The following is a 20,927-nucleotide window of genomic DNA, read 5'->3' on the forward strand; positions in this document are numbered from 1 at the left end:
TATTATTCCTTTTTTGCCAATTTTTCTGTTTTAGGAGAGCTTGTGTATGAGCGATCGTATGTCAAACTCTATTGACAGGTAAGCTTGGGTGATAAGAAATACATAAGGTCCTGATTTTGGGTTCGTTGGAGCACTTACACATGATCAGTCTGTCGTACACCAGATTTTCTCATGTTTTAGACCCCATTGGATGGGTATGAATCCAAATTTATGACATACAAGCAACATAAAACCACTTTATTATTACTATTTTTTGGTAACATACGAAAATCTACTTACGGTGAAAAATCCAGATGCGATCACCATATCAGAAACCAAACAATATGGATGCAGATGGCAGCATACCACTGGCAAAGTTATACTCAATTCTTCTTAAGAAACTCAACGAAATAGGTGTTGAAAGCGGAGCGGATGACGCGGAAGCCTTGGTATCCAGACTCCTTAGCCAAGGCCTCAAACTCCCCCGTCCTCTCTTTTCCGCCGGGGTTGTGAGCTAACATGATCACGTCGATATGGACAACTACCTTGATGGCAAGGCTGCTGTCCGGAGCTACTGGACGAATGCACATTCAGGAAGAATCACCTTCCCATTGTCGGGGAGCGCGGTATAGCAGTTCTTCAAAATTTCAAATAATGCTCGTCACTCCATTCGTGACATATCCACTTGTGAGATTGCATACGCAATTTGATATTAGTTTCAAATATATTAAGAAACTAAGCTCTTACAGGTGTTGAGAATGAGTTCCACATTGATGGGAGGAGAGGCCTTACACCGACTTATAAGAGGTTGGGTTACTCCCTATATTATTATGGTGGAACCTCAACTTTCTTAATGGTATCAGAGCAGGTTGTCCACACGTGAGGAGCAGTGTTAAGAAGAAGTATCACATTGATGGGAGGAGAGACTTTACACAGGCTTATAAGAGGTCGGGCTACTCCCTATATTACCAATTGATTTTATGGTAGAACCTCAACTTTCTTCAATAAGAATCTGATATTGCTACAAAATAGTCATTGACTCTCTTTTTGACAAATAATAACTCACCTTCATGAAAATTGCATCTCCCTTTGGAACACTTACAAACATGTCTCCTCCAACATGATCCACACCTATATCAAACATCCATAGACCTCGTATAATACAAAAGAATTCTATGTATGCCGTCTGTTTTTTTTTATAAGGTGGAATGTTTTGAAGAAATCTCACTGGCCATCAATTTTATTAATTTTAATCCTATATGTTGAGAGAGTTGATTACTTAGGTAAAAAATTGCACGTTAGATCTTTGATTTTAGGTTATAAGTATTAGATTGTGTATTCAAACTCGAATTCTATGTAATCATTGTGAAATCAAAAGTTGTGTATAAACAGAACCTCAAATTGTTAATTTGTGCATGTAATTGTGAAATGAAAATTATTGGTTGGTGTAGGCCCTATGTAATGGTATTTACAAGAGTGTGTGGCATCGAGCCGTTACCAATACTGAGAAAGCAAGGCTCTCAGTAACTTTATTCCTCTGCCCACAAGACGATGCTCTAATAAGCCCAGCAAAAGCTCTCTAAGGAATGGATCTGCAGCCATATATAGGGGCTACACTTATGCTGAGTATTATAAAAAGTTTTGGACTCGGGACTTGGAGAAAGACCATTGTTTGGACTCGGGACTTGGAGAAAGACCTTTTCAAGTTCCAGCAGCAGCCCCAGCCTCATCAAATATATATGTGTGTGTGTGTGTTTGTTTATTAAATAACGTTATTTATACGCACAAAACTAATCACATTGCTGAGTGTTGTTGCACTTTAAAATAGGAGTGGACTCTACAAGTGTGCGTGGAACATGCATGTGTAAGAGAATCTATAACAATGGGGTCAATTTTGTGCGTATAACTATTTACTTTATTTATTTATTGCCTATCTGATTAGGGCTCCTCATGGCGGTATGAATGCTTCTGTAATTTGGTTGATTTACTTTGTTGATCATAATACTAGTTTGAATGAACATTTTGAATAATAATTGTACAGGTATGTCATAAAAATAATATAAATGTCATTTTATGATTCCTTTCTTTCCAATTTTCTCTGTTTTAGAAGTGTTCTTGTGCATGAGCGGTTGTGCCGAATTCTGTTGACAGGTAAGTTTGAGTGTCAAGAAAATACATGAGGTCCTGATTTTGTGCTTGTGGCAGCACAAACACTTGATCTGCCCGTAGTACACCAGATTTTTGTGGTGTTAGACCTCATTGCATAAGTATGAATCCAAATTTATGACATATAAGCAACATAAAATCCTTTTCTTACTACACTTTCTTACTACTTTTTGTGGAATACATGAAGTCTACTTATGGTGAAAAATCCGCATGCGATCACTATATCAAAAACCAAAGCAATATGGATGCATATGGCAGCATACCATAGCCAAGGTTATTTCAAATTCTTCTTAAGAAATTCATTGACATTGCTGTGGAAAGCGGAGCACATGACGCGGAAGCCTTGGAATCCAGATCCCTTAGCCAAGGCCTCAAAGTCTCAAACTCATCCTCCGTCCTCTCTTTTCTGCCGGGGTTGTTAGCTAACATGATCACGTCGATATGGTTAGCTAACTTGGTGGCAAGGCTGCTCTTTCGAGATGCCGGAATAATGATCTCAACAAGAATCACCTTCCCATTGTCAGGGAGCGCAGCGTAGCAGTTCTTCAAAAGTTTCAAGCAATGCTCGTCACTCCAATCGTGACATATATGCTATAAGATTGCATGCACAATATGATATTCGTTCCAAATAATATTAAGCAACTAAGCTTAAAAAATTGATATTAGCACTACAAAATAGTCATTGACTCTCTTTTGGATAAATAATAACTCACTTTCATGACAATTGCATCTCCCTTTGGAACACTTACAAACATGTCTCCTCCAACATGCTCCACACCTATATCCAACATTCATAGACCTCATATTCATTAGGGAAAATGATAAATAGTACAACCATGATTTGTTTTTATATAAGCAAATATTAGAGGAAGAGAAATCATACTTCAGAGAGATCGAGTGTAAAGGTGAATGCTTTTAAGTAACTGTTGACACTAGAAATTACAATGTCTACTTGGTGCGCATGCCAAATGATTATGAGCTAACTTAAGAATAACGAATGTGGGTGTGCCAATTCACAACCGAACTTGGTCAGGCAAGTATAATTGATGTGGTGGTAGTGGGGAATGCACTGCTAAGTTCTACACCTGAACGATTTGGGCAGAGGAAGGAACACATCTCGACCTTGGGTTCTAGAACCTGAAGACAAATTTACTAGATCACTGCGAGGTTCAATAACTGGTTCGACTTTCACTGTGCTGAATAAATGGTAATTAGGTAACACCTCATTTTACTGAGCTATTGAGATGACCTATTTAGGTGAAAGAATTGCAAACTCTTCACCCGCCAAGACTTGAATACCAACGAACAACAATGTTGTTCACTTATCCAAACTGAAAGTGCTCCTAAATTGTTTGGTTCCACTGCTCCACTGGGTTAGGACAGTTAGTGTTCTTCTCAGTGGTGTGAGAAGGGTTTCGCGTAGAGCAAGGTTTTTCGTGTAAAGCGTTTACGCTGTTTGTTCAGTTGAATGAGCTTTCAATGTTGAAGAGCCTCTTCTATTTATACGCAAAGCTTTCATGATAAACAAGTATGCCGAGGCAGAGTCCTAATGGGATTATGTTTGCTTAATATTTGCTTGAATATTCCCTTTATGCCTTCTTAGCCAAAAGTTCGTCTCTATTTAATCTCGGCCTCTCACACTCTCATCAGAACTCTAAACCTAGTCCCATGGTGAGATTCATTCATGTTTATATGGTCGCGTAGGCATTCGAATCCTTGGAATAGTTCATATTTATCCATAGTTTATACTGATCTTTGTAATTTCAGTTTGTGCAAGACTCGACCAAGTCACCCCTATACTTAAACTTTTCATAGTCCTACCTCCATGAGGACTCGGTCAAACTAATCCTACTCGTGGCCTAAAATCCCACTAACTTGAAAGATTTGACTAGGCTGAGAACCATGATCATTGGGTCAACTCATCTCAGCTCAAGTTGTTATTCAGGCCCAAACAGTAACTAACAACAAACATTATCAGAAACGAAGAACATACCAGGATATTGGGGAGCATCTTTGATGACATGAGGCAAGTCAAAGTTAATGTCCTTAATTGAGGGGTACTTAGAGACAATCATGTGAATAACACTACCGATGCCATCACCAACATCAACGACGGATGTGAGGCCCTCAAAACCAAGTAGGTCTTAAGAAGTTTCTTCATGGCAATGCTAGAGTGGTCAGCCATTGCCCTGTTAAAAACCTTGTTGAATCTAGGGTCAGTGCCATGGTACTCAAAAGTAGTCATTCCATAGGCCTTGTTGAATGCAATTCCTCCTTCAAGAACATCATCTTTAAAGTGGTACCTGCACAAGCCCAAAACAAGCATACCCATCATGGATACTGCTCTCTTAAGGTCCTTATTTTGAGGACCTGTGCGGTTTTGTTTTCATATAAACTTTCAAATTAATCTTATGGGTAGGTTAAGCTATCAACTTAATAATTCCTATTACACCGAAACAAAATAATTTTGCAAACTGATTAAATTAAAAAAATTTCTCGCGTGAAACCTTCCGTCTTCTTTTCCAATTTCTCTCTCCCCCACATCCCCTTCATTTCTCCATCTCTCTCCCGATCGTTCACTCCCCTTCTCTCCTCATGAGTTTTATTTTTTTTGCTTTTCACATATGAAAAAAGGGAGAATGACCTGTTTCAAAATTTTCACCACCTTCGGAAAATGTAAAAATAGGGTTCACACGTTCAAGAAGAAGGGAAACCCAATTTTGAGGTTTTGTAACTAACTGAGTTTGGATATTATTGATAAAAGATAGAATTGAATTGATGTGAACAATCATTAGGGTTTATACAACTGGATTAACTTTTAGATATTTGATGAGAAGATTAGATTTTCTAGATGGAAGAGATTCGACATGACATGAAACCTTCTTCTATCCTCTTTTTTTTTTTTTTTTTTTTTTTTGTTTGATCAGTTAGGATTTTGTTTCACTGTGATAGAATATTTAAGTTGATAGCTTAATGTACTGTTAGATTAATCTGATGTCTCATATTAAAAAGAACCTCACATGTCCTCAAAATGAGGACCTTAGCAGAGCAATTATGGCTGTGAGTGTGACATATACATAGCTGTTTTCCTAAGGTCTTCATTTTGAGGATTTGTGAGGTCTTTTTGTATATGAGCTCTCATATTAATCTTATGATAGATTAAACTATCAACTTAAATAATCTTTGCACTGAAACACAATAATTCTGCAAAGTGATTAAATAAATAAAAAATTATGTTAAACCTTTCATCTTCTTCCCCTACCCTTTCTCTCCTCCACAGCCTTCGTCTGTCCATCTCTCTCTCTTGATCGTTTACTCCCTTCTCTCCTCCTGAGTTTTTTGTTTTTTTTTCTTTTAACGTATAAAAAAGGGAGATGGAACTATTTCAAAATTTTCACTATCATCGAAAATTTTCATATAAAAAGGGGTTTATACGTTCAATAAGAAGAGGATCCCAATTTTCGAAACCATCCAATCTCAATTTGAATATTATTGATAAAAGATTAGAGGAAATTGGTTGTGAAAAGTTATTATGTTTTATGTAATTGGATTTGCTTTGTTTAGAGACTAGGTTTTGCAAATGGAGAGGATTCAACATGACGTGAAATCTTTTTTATTTTATTTTATTTTTGTTTTATCAATTAGTATTTTATTTCCTTGTAACAGAAATTATTTAACTTAATCTACCGCACCTATGGAAAAATAAAATAATTAAAACGTAGAGTTCTACAAAGGAAAAAGATTAATAAGAAAGAAAGGTTTGAAATTGAAACACTGTGGTGTGATAAATTTCCAATCATGTCGATCCGTCCCCAACCACTAAATCGGCCAAAAGTAATATGAACAAAGAAGAACACAATAGGAAAAATAGAAAACAATCACATATTCAAGCCACAACTCGCAGTTAGTAACATTTTTATGATTTTATTCTAATCAACCTATTTAAAACCCATTAATTAATGTTTGTTAACGATCAAATTAAGATGATAAACTAAGAAGAATAATGGTAATTACCAGCTCTCAACAAGGACCTTGTCCTGAGTCAGGAGTAAGTGAGGAGCAATGGACAAACCATCTTCGTTCTTTGTCAATAACTTGCAGACGGGGCCGAGGCCGTACAGCCGCTCTACTTTGCCATCGGGTAGCGTGCGGAGGGAGTAAGTGAGGATGGAGTAGCTGGCCAGGAGGCGCAGCTTGCGGTCCAGAATGACGGGGGCGTCAGGGTTCCTGGTCGGCAGCTGCGAAGCTAAGTCCTCCGGAGAAACGAAAGCGCCAGGCCCGGCTTTCGCCATGATCTCGAGGAGGTCGAGCTCGAGGGCTGCCTTGAGCACCATGGGGGGAACGGAGGCGGAGGCTAGCTGCATGGCATCGAGGTTGGTTTCTTCGTCGGAGACTTGGGTTGGAGTCATCTGAGTCTCTCTGGTCGAACGCATTTGTTGGATTTGGTGTTGGTGGGGGGAGAGAGAGAGAGAGAGAGAGGAGGACTGAGAGTGGAATAGATGGGTGTAATAATGGGTGTACTAACCGGCAATATATAGGGATTTGTTTGCTCACCTACCACCATTGAGGTGGTATCAATGTTTTGTAATGTTGTTACGAAAATTGATTTTAAATTGTCGAGAGTTCTGTTTGGGCCCAAAATAATATTATTGGGCCGAGTGTAGGTCTATGTTCGGTCCAAAGCTTTTCCAAATATACTATGGGCTGCTTGATGATCTTGGGCCGTTCAGTAAAGGTGGTCGAGTTCTATTGTCAGAAAAAGTAGTTTGGATGAGCGGATGGGTCGAAGAAATCCCAATACGATAAGGGGGCCTAGTGCAATATGGATTCTCGGCCGGCAATGAATACGGCCTCAAAAAGGGGGTGAGTTCAAAGTCCTAATAGGAGTAGGATTGGTCGAGATAAAGTTGGAACAGAATAAGAAGTCCTAATCCGAATATGGTTTCAACTGGATCTTAAGGAGGACTTGTTGCTATAAATAGAGAGCAGAGTGCATCATTCAAGCCTCTCTAATTCAACACACAATTACCCTGCGTAAACCAGTCAAACATCTTAAGATTTTTTTTATTTTCTTTTTCCGCCGACACATCTTCAGTTTGGATAAATAGCACTGTGAAGGCAACCGGCAAACATCTTCAATTTGGATAAACAACATTGTTGCCGTAGAATCAGCCGACCGAGGAGCATCTTCAGTTTGGATAAACAGCACTGCGTCGAGGCCGACTAGTTATCTATCCAAGTCTCAATCGAGAAGGGTTTCCGAATCCTTATTGGCAGAGGTCATCTTATTAGCCTTCTTGGCGAAGTAAGGTGTTACAAGTTACGACATTCGGCGCATTGAACGCCGAGTGATTTTATGATTGGATACTTACAAATGAGTTTTAGAGTTCAGCATTCTAACGGCCGAACCACATTTACCATCAATACATATATCTCCTTTGAGTACTTGTGTCCATATAGCCTGGTGTCGATTCGACGTGCTTATACTCTTATAAATATAATCACTGTGACCGAATCCGACGCCGACGGTTCGTGAACTTCAAAGAACTAGCAGCTTTGTCTTCAGACTCGAGAATCCAAAGACCGAGACTTGTTCCTTCCTCAGCCGCAATTGCAAGATCAAGAAGTCAGCAACGCGTTCAACACAACATCAACAAATCGTACTCCTCGGCCAGGCTCGGCCAACGAGTTGGCATGCCCCATATCAATCGAATGACGTAGTTGGCTCATTAGTTACTCGGCCTGCGCGCCACATAGGCTTTGTAATTTTTAGGGTCAACAAGTTCACAAGAGTCTTAGTGCTCAGAGTTCTTTTAGCATTCATTAATAAGAGAAATGTGTGATTTTATCCCTCGTAATATCGTTTTTAAAAAGAAATATAAACAAATTTATTGATAATTTACAAATCCAAAATTTCTTATAAAAAAAGTGCAGTTTTTCTTCAATACAAGGTTATACTCCATGGTTTAAATTAACACAAACGCATTTCACATGGTTCGACTAATATATTGTTCTCTGTGTACGTCACCACTTGCATTACCTATTAAAGTAAGAAGGAATACAACAAAATGTCAACCTTTCAAACCAATGGCGAACGAACTAAGAAAAGTCTCTCTGCCGAATACAACATGACAACGAATTATGTAATGGTGCCCTTGTAGCAGGTGATGGAGTCCTTGTTATTGTTTATTTATTCATTATTTAGATGGTGTTTGAAAAGATTTCTCTTAGTTGATCCGGCAAAACAAGTTAAATTATGTAAGAATAGAATAGTTAAAACATAGAGTTAAAGTTCTAAAAAGCGTTAAACGCTAGTCAGGCAAGCGTCTGGGTGGGCTAGACGAGCGCATTGACAGGTCTAAATGCAATTTCTTAATTTTTAAACTCTTTGAGATTAATTGCTTAACATCAAGCGGCATATGGGGCAATGAGAATTTTTAGAACATTCGAAAAATATTATAAGAAAGAAACTTTTTCATAGTGAAACACTGGTGTGGTTGGTGAAGTGGTCCCAGCTTTCCACTCATTTTGGTTATGTAGCAATCCTAAAATAGGTGAACAGTCATCACCAATCCATTGTTACGTATCTTGTTCGAGTACGACGCATATGTCGTCTATTTATTATCCTACCTGAAGATCAAAGAAAGAAATATATGTCGACTGTTTATATCCCAAAATAGTCAAAAAGTTAGGCATCGTCCTCTCGAGTCTTCTGCCTTCCGTTAAAACTGAACTAATCATACTGCAAAGTATTTTAGCTCAATCACCTTAAAATGACGATAATATTCAGCACTTTATTACCATTAAATTTCTAAATCTGTTTAATTATAAATATAAATCTCAAAATTTAAACATAAACACATCCACTCAAATTAAACAGCTTCACCAAAGAATCATTCAGAACTCTAAAACTCGGACAAGAATGATCAATTTCCAATCATGTCCGTCCCGAACGACCAAATTGGCCAAAAGTAATGTGAACAAAAAAAGCCATGTTAGTAAAGGATAATGCTAGGTAAATTAATTTTTGGGTAATGTTAGGGAGACTAAATATTCAAATTAAATTTGGTAAATTAAATGACATAGAAGTTAATGATTGAATTATCATTTAAGTGTTAATTAACGTGTGGGTAATGTTAGGGAGACTAAATTTGTAAAGAAAATTTACAAACTAAATGATGTATCACCATTACGAATGAGCACATTTACCAACGCTTGAGTAATTTAGTTTACAAAATTTTGTCTACAAATTTAGTTTCCCTACCATTACCCTTAACGTGTTTATTTTTTATTAGTAACACATCATTTAGTCTATCTAGTATTACTCTTAATTTTTTAGACTAATTTTTTAAAGAAATATGAACAAATTTAATGATTACTTACAAATCCAAACTTTCTTATCAAAAAGTGCAGTTTTGCTTCGAGAGTTATTTGTTGATTTTTCTTTCGAATTTGTATGAAGCTGTCAATTTCTTTATAAACTAAAATTAGCCAATTACTCCCCCTAAACTTTTATAATTGACCAATTTTTCCTCTGAACTTTAATTTTATAATTGCAAAAAGATATTTTTATCCCTAATGTAGACAACATAATTGATTTTTTCTTCTTCTTCTCTTCCGCTAGTTCACTCCGCACACTTTTTGTTTGAATTTTAAAATTTAGGGGAAAATTTTTAATTATAAAAGTTCAGAGGGTAATCGGCTAAAGTTAAAACTTAGGGGGTAAATTGTCCAATTCTAAAAGTTTACGGCTAAGGTTATAACTTAGGGGTAAATTGGCCAATTCTAAAAGTTTAAGGAAGTAATCGTCAATAAAAAATTGATAGCTCTTTACAAGTTCAGGAAGAAGATCAACCAACACCTCGTTCTTCAATACATGTCATACTCAATGGGTTATAAGTTCGACTATGATATATTGTTCGATTGGATTTGGAGTGGTAGGTTGGATCTGTATACATCACTTCGAGCATAAGGATTACCTAGTAAAGTACGAAGAAATACAAGAAGAAGTAAAACCCTTCAATCCAACATGACAAGGGAGAATTGGGAAAAAATAGTGAATTGCTCCTCTGAAGTCCTTGTAGCTGGTGATAGAGCATAATTTACAATAAGGTGTTCCTTCTTTATTTATTTCTCTTAATTTCTGGTGTTTGAAAAGATTTAAGTTCAAACTTTTTGTCCATAGTTATTGATCCGGCAAAACCAGTTAAGTAATTCAAGCAATTGTGAAATGAAACAAAGAGGCTGAAATGGCATTGGACAAATACACCTGATATTTATAAAAGAGTAATTTGCGTAGAACGCGTTTATCGTTATTGTGATATTTCAATTCAATAATGTAAAACATCTTAAAAATTTTACACATAACATTGTATAACAAAAATAAAATGTCATGATAAATACGTTTATATAAGTTCTTATCAAGCATCATATATTTTCGTAAAGCTCAAAAAGGTAGATAGTATATAAAGAACCATATATTTTCGTGAAGCTTAATAAGGTAGATAGCATATACTAATTGAGATGATGTCATTGTCATGGTATGTGTCATCCTGGCTAATAGATCTATGAAGGAAAATTTAGTATGAACTCGTATAACTTCTCTATACTCAGCTTAACTTTAAACTTAAAATATCTTTATTATCATATTGCATAATTACCATCAAGGATAAAATAAAATTAATAATAAAAAAATTATCAATAAACTCATTCTCAATAATCAAACCCTAATCATTATGTAATATTGCTCTTATGTTCTATCGTGGAAAAAAAATCATAAGACGCTCTCATATAGAAAAATAAGCTTTTTTTTACGGATAAACGGTAATTTTGAAGTTTTGGATCGTCCAACTTTTATCATTGTCATCATCATACTACCACCACCACCATCCACCAACCCTACCACCATCGTCATCATCTCCAACATTACTTGTCACCTCCATGAAACCTACTTGTACTTCTGCTACTACTGTTGCCAAAACAACAAACAGCGGCTGATCAAGATCAACGGCAAGACAGAAGAAGAGGAGGAGGGAAGAGAGATGGCACAGGTTTTCACTAGTACTGCTACCTCTTATATATGATATCAAAACCCAACTTATTGTATGAGTAGTGTTTCTCAGACAAAAAGGGGTTATCCAACTCTTCGGCTCAAGGGGATCAAGCGTATCGGTCCAACCATTTACTACGTCAACCTAGCAAATCCACGCGTACATAGCTTTTTCTAAATTTTTGGCTACCAGCTATTTCACTTTTAGTTATCCCTTTTAATTAAGTAATGAAAGTTTTTTTCTTTAATTACATGGTCAGATGTTACCCATACCTAATTAGTAGCTAGTCTTGTTGTGTAGCTGTAAACATGTGAGAGCATAATAATTATTGCACTTCGTTCCATTTTGTTTGCGTACTGTTGAGTGTTGATAATTAATGATGCAATCTTATTACCAATTTATTTATATATTCTGAAAAAGAACATTTCTCAATTTCTAACTTCCGTGCATGACTTGCTAGCTGTTATTCCCAGTACTACAAGTCGACCGACAAAATATGCATGCATTTATAAAACTAGCTAGGGTTTGGCTAATTTGGTTTGACTCTCGTAGTCTCATGGCAGCTATGTTTAATTAGATTAATGGATTTAATTAACATGGATCTTCACCAAACTGATCCAGGTATTTTCTAATGTAAAAAATAATGATTGTAAAGATAAACTTACATGTTGAATTAAATTTATGAGAGTAGTTTAGATAGTAAATTACGATTTAAAAAGATATTAATAATTTAATTAAAAATAATACAGATCTAAAAAGTATGTTCTGTGCCGAAAAAAATTATATAAGCTTCAAATAAAATTTCTCATGCATAAAAAAATGATGTGACTATTTAATAAGGGGCAGGTGTGCATTTTTTCACCTAAGATTCCCTGAAAGATCAAATCAATTGGTGAGCGGAACCTGTCCATATCCGAAAGTTAACCTAATTTATATAAATGTGGTGGCGTAACTTAGACCTTAGACAAGATCCCTTCTCCATAATAATTCAGGTACTGTATTGATTTCTTCGACTCCACTTTTAAACCGAACAAGTTTGGTTCTCATACTTAATTGGGACAATATTCTAGAAGAGTGCTTGGACCATCATTCTCACATACAAGTTGTGTAGGTGAGTTGATTATTGCCGTTTGAGAAATGTTAAGAAGACTCTTTTAAAAGTGAAATTTTTTGTTAACTTATAGTTTAATGTCAAATTTCATGTCAACATTATAAAATGTTGTGCAAAAAACATGAGATGACAGAGAATCAGTTTCAAAATTAATCCTAGCCACACCAAATTAGGTAATTCTATGAAAACTCACATTTCAATGATCCAAACAAAAGTGTTGAACATTACTAGACATCGAATATTACTATCTATTAATGTTTGCTCAAATTAATTACTCAAAACAGTATGAAACAACCAGTTTGTTGAAAATTGAAATATAAACTCCATGAAGTATTAAGTAGGTGCACAAGCATGTGAATATCTTAGTGAATAGAGTTAGATTTTTATCTATATGCGTGTCAGGTTCGAAATCATCCTTAATTATTGTAAGAGATATGCTAAGGAGACTCTCTCAAAAGTAGGACTCTCCATAGACTCTCGATCTGCAACCTCATGTTTATTACATAATATTTTATAATATTGGCACGAAAATTAACGTTAAAACATGAGGTAAAAAATTCCATGTACGACATCTATTCTTCTTTAAAGGTGGAATGTTTTGAAGAAATCTCACTCGCAATCAATTTTATTTATTAACTTTAAATCTATCCGTTGAGAGTTGATTACTTAGGTAAAAAATTGCACTAGAGCGTTGATTTTAAGTTATAAGTATCAAATTGTGTATACAAACTCGAATTCTATCCAATGGTTGATAGACACCCTAAAACAATCAACCATAGTGATAAGTTCAATCAAAGGTAAAGAAAATTGAAGAAATGAGATTTTGTCATCGAGTCGATTCTTTAAGCAAATCCACATAATAATGATCATATTATACCTTAAAATTGAAACCGTAAAAAAAAAGTGATTATTTACATGAATATAAACCATTCCCATAAATGAGATCAAAGTTAAATAATATTGATTGTCACTGAGATTTTCTCAAAACGCAAGTTCTTTCACAAAGAAAAAACATTGTGCATAGAGAGAATCTCAAATTGTCAATTTGTACATATAATTGTAAAATCAAAATTATTGGTTGGTGCATGCTCTAAGTAATGGGATTTAGCGTCAAGCCGTTACCAACACTGTTAGAGCAAGGCTTACAGTAGCTTCATTCATCTGCCCATAAGACGATGCTCTGATACGCCCACAAAAAACTCTCACAGAGGATAGGTCTTTATTTTTTCTTTATGGCAGCACAGACACATGCTCTATCCGTCGTACACCGTGTTTTTTCATGTTTTACACGCCATTGCAAGCGTATGAATCCAAATTTATAACATACAACGAACATAAAATCACTTTCTTATTACCATTTTTTTTTTCCTAACATATAAACCTAGTTATGGTGAAAAATATGCGACCACCATATCAAAATAAAAGCAATATGAATGCAGACGGCAGCATACCACTGCCAAAGTTATACTCAAATCTTCTTAAGAAACTCAATGACATAGGTGTTGAAAGCGGAGCAGATGACGTGGAAACCCTTGAATCCAGATGCCTTAGCCAAGGCCTCAAACTCCTTCTCCGTCCGCTCTTTTCCTCCGGGGTTGTGAGCTAACATGATCACGTCGATATGGACAACACCCTTGGTGGCAAGGCTACTGGCTGGAGCTACTGGAAGAATGCACTCAGCAAGAATCACCTTCCCATTGTCAGGGAGCGCGGTATAACAGTTCTTCAAAAATTTCAAGCAATGATCGTCACTCCAGTCGTGACATATAAACTGTAAGATTGCATACATGATTTGAGATAGTTCCAAATTATTATGCAACTAAGCTCTTATAAGAAATTGATATTAGCACTACAAAATAGTCTTCAACTCTCTTTTTGATAAATAATAACTAACCTTCATGAAAATTGCATCTCCCTTTGGAACACTTACAAACATGTCTCCTCCAACATGCTCCACACCTACATCCAACATCCATAGATCTAATATTCATTAGGGAAAATGATAAATAGTACAAACATAAGCAATATTAGAGGAAGAGAAATCGAACTTGAGAAAGATCGAGGTAAAGGTGAATGCTTTTTAAGTAATTGAACTACAAGCATTATCAAAAATGAAAATATACCAGGATATTGGGGAGCATCTTCTATGACATGAGGCAGATCGAAGTTAATACCCTTAATCGAGGGGTACTTAGAAACGATCATGTTAATAACAGCGCCAGTGCCACCACCAACATCTACTACGGATGTGAGGCCCTGAAAGCCCTTGTAGGTCTCTAGAAGTTTTTTCATGGTAATGGTAGAGTGGGCAGCCATTCCTGCGTTGAAGACCTTGTTGAATCTAGGGTCAGTGCCATGGTACTCAAAAGCAGTCATTCCATAGGCCTTGTTGAATGGAATTCCTCCTTCAAGAACAGCATCTTTCAAGTGGTACCTGCACAAACCCAAAACAAGCATACATGTCACTCTCACAACCAAAAGCATATAGTATGTGTAAAATAACGAAACAACACGTCGTTTGATCAGTCATATGGGTATGGCTCATATGTGACCTAGGCCAAGCCACCTACCACGTGTTTCAATGCCCGCATAACTCACAAGCATCAAATAACAAGGAATTGTTGACATAATTATTGTATTGATGTGGATTACGTTATTTTGCAAAGCAGTATCCTCTTATATTCGATTATACAGTTTTATTCTGACGTTCTTATGAAAATGATGGAGGAGGGGATTTAAATCACCTCTAGCAAATTGACCTAACTCACATTCGAGCTTTATAAAAGAATAGAATAATTAAAGTGTTAGACAATGGAGTCATACAAAGGAAAAATGTTAAGATGTAATTAGAATATCCTACATTTTTTTCCTAGCTTGTTTAAATTAAACATATGTTCCTTTACAAAATTCGATTAAGATGTTTTGGTCAATTGCCAACCAGGCATTTTTTAAATTTTTTTAATATATATCTACTTAAACTATCTAGCAACTAAATTCCTACAATTTACGAATTTTAAATTCATGGCTTTATTAGAATTATTAATTTAACTAATTTTTCAATGTCACTAAAAAAAGAGAAACCTTTTATTTTTGTTATTATATTTAATTAGCCTCTTCTTCTATTTAAAAAAAAAGTCACTAATAATTTTAGAAAAAAAAACTTCATTAATTTGTTAAAATTTTAGTAAGTTATAAAATAATATATTTAAAACTTATAATACATTTTGAAAATAAACATACCGATTTTTTATGTTTAGATTCTAAATATACTAAGGAACAAAATGTACTAAAAATCTAAATGTACCATAAAAGCAAATATACCTATATTATAGGTAATCAAACGTACTTCTGATAAACTTGTAAAAAAAATTTCGACCAAAAAAAAAAAAAAAATTGTAAAAAAAAAGTTTAATTAAAATTTTAAAATAAATAAATATTTAATCACCAAAATTGAAAAACGAGACTTTATTATCAAACGCCTCAAAGATTAACAAAAAAGAAACGTTTGACAATGAAACGTTGCCACTTCTAATTTGGTAAGTGGCAATCCTAAAACAAGGAGTCATCATCAAACCGTTGTTCGTATCTTAGTCGAGTACGACGCATATGTCGTCCATTTATTAATCTTACCTGAAGATCAAAGAAAGAAAGAAAAAAATGTCGTCCGTTTTATACCCCATTCACTCTATACAAGTCAACAAGTTTGGCATCGTCCTCTCGAGTCTTCTGCCTTTCATTAAGATTGGACCAATTAATATTCTAAAATGTTAAGGTTGAATACCATCGATAATAAGGGCTGGTTTGGTATTGCTGTGCTTTGAAAAAAAGCTGCTTCTGTTGTGCTGTGAGAATAAGCAGCTGTGAAATAAAGCAGCAGAGTGTTTGGTAAACTTTTTTGTAAAAGTGCTTTTGAAAGAAAAAAAAACAGTATTAGAGTGTTTGGTAAACTTTTATGTAAAACAGATGTGAAAAAAAATCGGTTTTTCAAAGCTAGGTTTTGCAGCTTCTTATTTTTGGCTTTTTTTCATCCAAAACTGTGAAAAAAAGCTGAAGCTGAGTGTTTACCAAACACAAAAACAGCTCCCAGCTTTTTTTGATAGCAGCTTTTTTCAGAATCACCTCAGTACCAAACCAGGTCTAATACTCACCATTTTATTAGAAGAATTTAAATTTTTAAATCTTGTCTAAAAAATAAATATAAATTTCAAAACTTAAATTAATAATAAAATAATGAGCAACAGCAAGTCAAATTAAGCGGCTACATAGAAGAATCTTTCGAAAACTGTGACAAGAACGATCAATTTCCAGTCTTGTTTGTCCCAAGGACAAATTTTTTATTGTAACAAGAACACAAGCGATACATCACGTGTTTTTATGTAAGTGATGAAAATTTTTATTTTTTAAGTTATTAACTTTTTAACATATATATTATATTATTTGTATAATGACACATGATATATCACCTCGTGTGCCGATTATACAGAAAAATCTCTCGTCCCCAACGACCAAATTAGGGAGAAACTTTTAATTGTGACGGAATATAGATGGTACACCACGTATTTTTATGTAAGTGGTAAAAAATTTTATTTTTTAGGTTATTAACTTTTTTAACACACATATTCCATTATTTGTATAATGATACATGTTGTACCATCTCATATACCCATCACATTGAAAAATCTCTGCAAATCGGGCAAAAGTAATACGAACAAAAAAGAAAATAGTAGAGAAAGAGAAAGAGAAAGAGAAAGGTTAAGTAGACTGTTTTAACCGTGGAATTACTTACGGAATATTTGTCATATTATTTTTTGACATAATATTTTATAATATTAATATAAAAAATTATGTCAAAAAAAATATGAGATGACAAAAAATCTATGAAGAGTCACTTTAGCGTTTTCCAAAGAGAAACATTAAGCAGATTCTCCATAGACTTTGACAACTTAAGTTTTTGGCATAAAATTTATAATATTGGTACAAAAAATGAATAGAAATTGAGATGATCGAGAGTTTATAAAAAAATCTCATTTTGATAGAATCTATGTGTCTTATCTTTTAGTAGAAAGGATGATATTGGGTAGATAAACCTTTTAGACAAAATTTGTAATTGATTTGATGTGTCATCAATAAAAATAAACATGTTAATCAAAATATCAATAAACACATTATATAGTTTGTAAAATGAGAAATGTTAAGACCACTTTCATTGGACTCTCTGCCACATTATGCTTTTTACAAAATATTTTTATAATGCTGACAAAAAAATTAACGTTAAACAGTAAAGTGATAGAAAGTACATGGAAATTGTCACTTTTAAAGAGTCATCTTAACATTTCTCTGATAAAATATGTATTAAATATATAGTATCTATAACATTACTCTACTCTACTAATAAGGATAATGCTAAGAATATTAAATTTTAAACTAAATGTTGTAAATTAAATAATATAGTTGTCATGATTGAATTATTACGTAAATGTTGATTACCGTTATTTGTTATTGATAATATAATTTAATTTAACAAATTAGTCTCCTTAATAACCCCCTAAAAATATAGATAACAATCACCTACTCAAGGCCCCGACTCACAGTTAGTAACATTTTTATAATTTTATTCAGATCCACCTATTTAAAACCCATTATTAATGTTTGTTTACGATCAAATTAAGATGATAAATTAAGAAGAATGGTAATTACCAGCTCTCCATAAGGACCTTGTCCTGATTCATGAGGCAGAGAGGAGCAATGGAAACACCATCCTCGTTCTTTATCAAGAACTTGCAGACGGGGCCGAGGCCGTACAGCCGCTCGACATTGCCGTCGCGAAGCGTGCGGAGGGAGCAAGTGAGGATGGAGTAGCTGGCCAGGAGGCGCAGCATGCGGTCCAGCATGACGGTGGCGTCAGGGTTCTTGGTCGGCAGCTGCGAAGCTAAGTCCGCCGGAGAAACGAAAGCGCCAGGCCCTGCTCTCGCCATGATCTCGAGGAGGTCGAGCTCAAGGGCTGCATTGAGCACCATGGGGAGAACAGAGGCGCTGGCTAGCTGCATGGCGAAGAGGTTTGCTTCTTCGTCTTCGTTGGAGACTTGGGTTGGAGTCATCTGAGTCTCTACGGTCGAACCCATTTTTTGGATTTGGTGTTGGAGGGGAGAGAGAAAGAGAGAGAGAGGAGGAGAAGGAGAAATGAGGGTAGAAGATATGGGTTTGCTAACTGGCAATATATAGGGATTTGTTTGCTCACCCACCACCTTTGATGTAATACCAAGGTGTCGACCACCATGCGGGACCCCACATGCCTCCCACAGATCTTACCCTTTAAGGGTTGGTTTGGCATTGTTGTATTTTGAAGAAAAAAAACCTATTTCTGTTGTACTATGAGAATAAGCTTATTTTTACTGTTTTACGTTTTCAACCTTTTTTCACCTAAAATGTGAAAATAAGCTGTTTTAAGTGTTTACCAAACATCTTTTTCAGCTCAAATTTTTTTTATACCCACTTTTTATAAAAGCACATCAGTACCAAACAGTACTAGGTCTAGCTTTATACTGTACTCTTTATCTGGTTTTGTTTTGTTTTATTTCTTTTTAGGGATCCTTAAAACCAAACTCAACTCTGGGTTAAATGCTATTTTTTAGGTATTACTTCCCCCTCCCCCCAAAACCCAACCTAACACATGCTAAATGTGTGGGCTAAAAGCTAAAAGTCAAATTTGCCCTAGGATTTAGCCCAGAAAATGGTGTGGGCACCACCAACGGGACCCCACCCACATGGGCATGTCTTCTAGGATTTATTGAATTCAACGGCTGAGATTGAATATAATCAAATTTAACGGTAAAAAAAATATCTAATGACCCAAATTTAAATCCAACGACTAAAATAATTTAAAAAAATTACTTAACTCAAAATTCATCCAAATTTAGTGATTTTTCAATATTTATCGGAATTTAAATATTTTTAGGTAAAAATGTTTATAAAATTAAATTATCATAGTGTACATAATTTTTTTATTTTTTAAATTAGCCTAAATTTATTCTTTAATAATCTTAGGCTAAAAAAATTAGGCCAGAAGGGTTGGAGTAGAAAAACTGTTTTTGGGCTAAAACCTAAATTTTATGGACTAAAAATTTTATGTTTTAATTAGCCCAAGGGTTGGAGATAGTCTAAGAGTATTTATTCTTATATTTAAGGTAGAAAATTGTTATTAGCACTTCAAAAATCTCATTTGGTACTCTAAACTTTGTATAATTAAAAAGAAAAATATACTTATGAGGAGTGTAGAATGAGATTTTTGAAGTGCTAATAAAAAGTCCCTTAAGGTATTGTGTTTAACATTTTTCCCACTTAGTTTTTTTTTTGAAATTTATATGAACAAACTTAATGATAATTTACATATCCAAACTTTGAGGGCAAGTCAGGGCGCAATAGTAATGATGGTCCGTTGTAACCGGAAAATCATAGATTCGAGTCGTGGAAATAGCATCTTTACAAAGTAAGAATAATAGTGCGTACGATAAACGTTTATCACCGCAAAACGGAAAGTCTTGTTGGGTTGCGGGCCCCTTACAAATCCAAAACTTTCCTATCAAAAAGTGTAGTTTTCTTCAATACAATGTTATACTCGATGGTTTAAATTAACACGAACGCATTTTACACCAGTACATGTACTGATATATTGTTCTCTTGGAGTTGGAGTTGGGAGAACTGGAAAAAAGAAGAAGTGAATTGCTCCTTTTTGAAGTCCTTGTAGCTGGTGATAGAGCATAGTTTACAATAAGGTCGTTGTTATTTATTTATTATATGTTATGGTGTTTGAAAAGTTTTTAAGTCCAAAGTTTTTCTCCCTAGTTGATCTGGCAAAACAAGTTACTTAATCCAAGAATTGTGAAATGAAACAAAGAGGCTTGAATAGCATTGGACAAACTATAAAGGTTTTTTAGCCAAAATGGTATTTGAGATTTGCATAATACATCACTTTGGTCCCTGAGATTAAAAATCAATAAAAATGGTCCCTAAGATTGTCCACCATTAAAAATTCTGTTAAGTGTCTGAGAACTCTTGACTGGAAGTTTAGGCAATTTTCAAAGCTTCGTATGAAAATAAGAAAGTGTTGAACAAGATTATACCTATTTTGAAGCCCAATGGTTGCAGGAGATGGCCGAAAAACAGCCTGAAAGGTGACTGGTCCGCTGAAAAATTGGAAAACTCGCCGGAAACTGGGTAAACTTTAAACATTCATAACTTCTTCAATACTCAACTAAATCGAGTGATTCAAATACGAAAATCATACTTCTTAACAAGATGAAGAGAATTGTACCTTTTTCGACAGATAATTCGCCGTGGTTTGGCTGGAAAATGGCTCGAAAGTGGCTAACTCAAGACCAAGACAGCCAATTTCAAGCCATTTTTCAGCCAAACCATGGTGATTTAGCTGTCAAAAAAAAGTACCATTCTCTTCATCTCATCGAGAAGTATGATTTTCATTTTTGAATCACTCGATTTCGTTGAGTATTGAAGAAGTTGTGAACGTTTAAAATTTACCCTGTTTCCAGCTAGTTTTCCAGTTTTCCGGCGGACCAGTCACCTTTCACGCTATATCCGGCAACCATTGGGCTTTCAAGTAGGTA

At 35.1% G+C, this 20,927-nt stretch overlaps 2 protein-coding genes across 3 annotated transcripts; both read right to left on the reverse strand.

The window, feature by feature from the left end:
* Positions 1 to 362: 362 nt before the first annotated feature.
* Positions 363 to 6,633, reverse strand: LOC137735112 (caffeic acid 3-O-methyltransferase-like). 2 transcript variants are annotated; one of them, XM_088697102.1, is made up of 5 exons: positions 6,160 to 6,633; positions 4,139 to 4,448; positions 2,859 to 2,923; positions 2,633 to 2,736; positions 363 to 558 (listed from the first exon to the last, which is right to left on the reverse strand). In XM_088697102.1, the coding sequence occupies exons 2-5, from the start codon at positions 4,218 to 4,220 to the stop codon at positions 363 to 365; spliced, it is 447 nt and encodes a 148-aa protein (XP_088553228.1). In that variant the 5' UTR covers positions 4,221 to 4,448; positions 6,160 to 6,633. The 2 variants fall into 2 exon arrangements, with proteins under 2 accessions (XP_088553228.1, XP_088553227.1); XM_088697101.1 differs by lacking the exons at positions 363 to 558; positions 2,633 to 2,736; positions 2,859 to 2,923 and having other exon boundaries at positions 4,216 to 4,448.
* Positions 6,634 to 13,216: 6,583 nt separating this feature from the next.
* On the reverse strand, positions 13,217 to 18,492 carry LOC137733844 (caffeic acid 3-O-methyltransferase). The gene is made up of 4 exons (XM_068473037.2): positions 18,004 to 18,492; positions 14,430 to 14,740; positions 14,201 to 14,265; positions 13,217 to 14,077 (listed from the first exon to the last, which is right to left on the reverse strand). Exons 1-4 carry the CDS (start codon positions 18,426 to 18,428, stop codon positions 13,775 to 13,777), a joined length of 1,104 nt encoding a protein of 367 aa, XP_068329138.2. The 5' UTR covers positions 18,429 to 18,492; the 3' UTR covers positions 13,217 to 13,774.
* Positions 18,493 to 20,927: the final 2,435 nt, after the last annotated feature.

This window comes from Pyrus communis, chromosome 7 (genome assembly GCF_041283825.1).
Source record: "Pyrus communis isolate YQ-2024b chromosome 7, ASM4128382v1, whole genome shotgun sequence".
Taxonomy (NCBI): Eukaryota; Viridiplantae; Streptophyta; class Magnoliopsida; order Rosales; family Rosaceae; genus Pyrus; species Pyrus communis.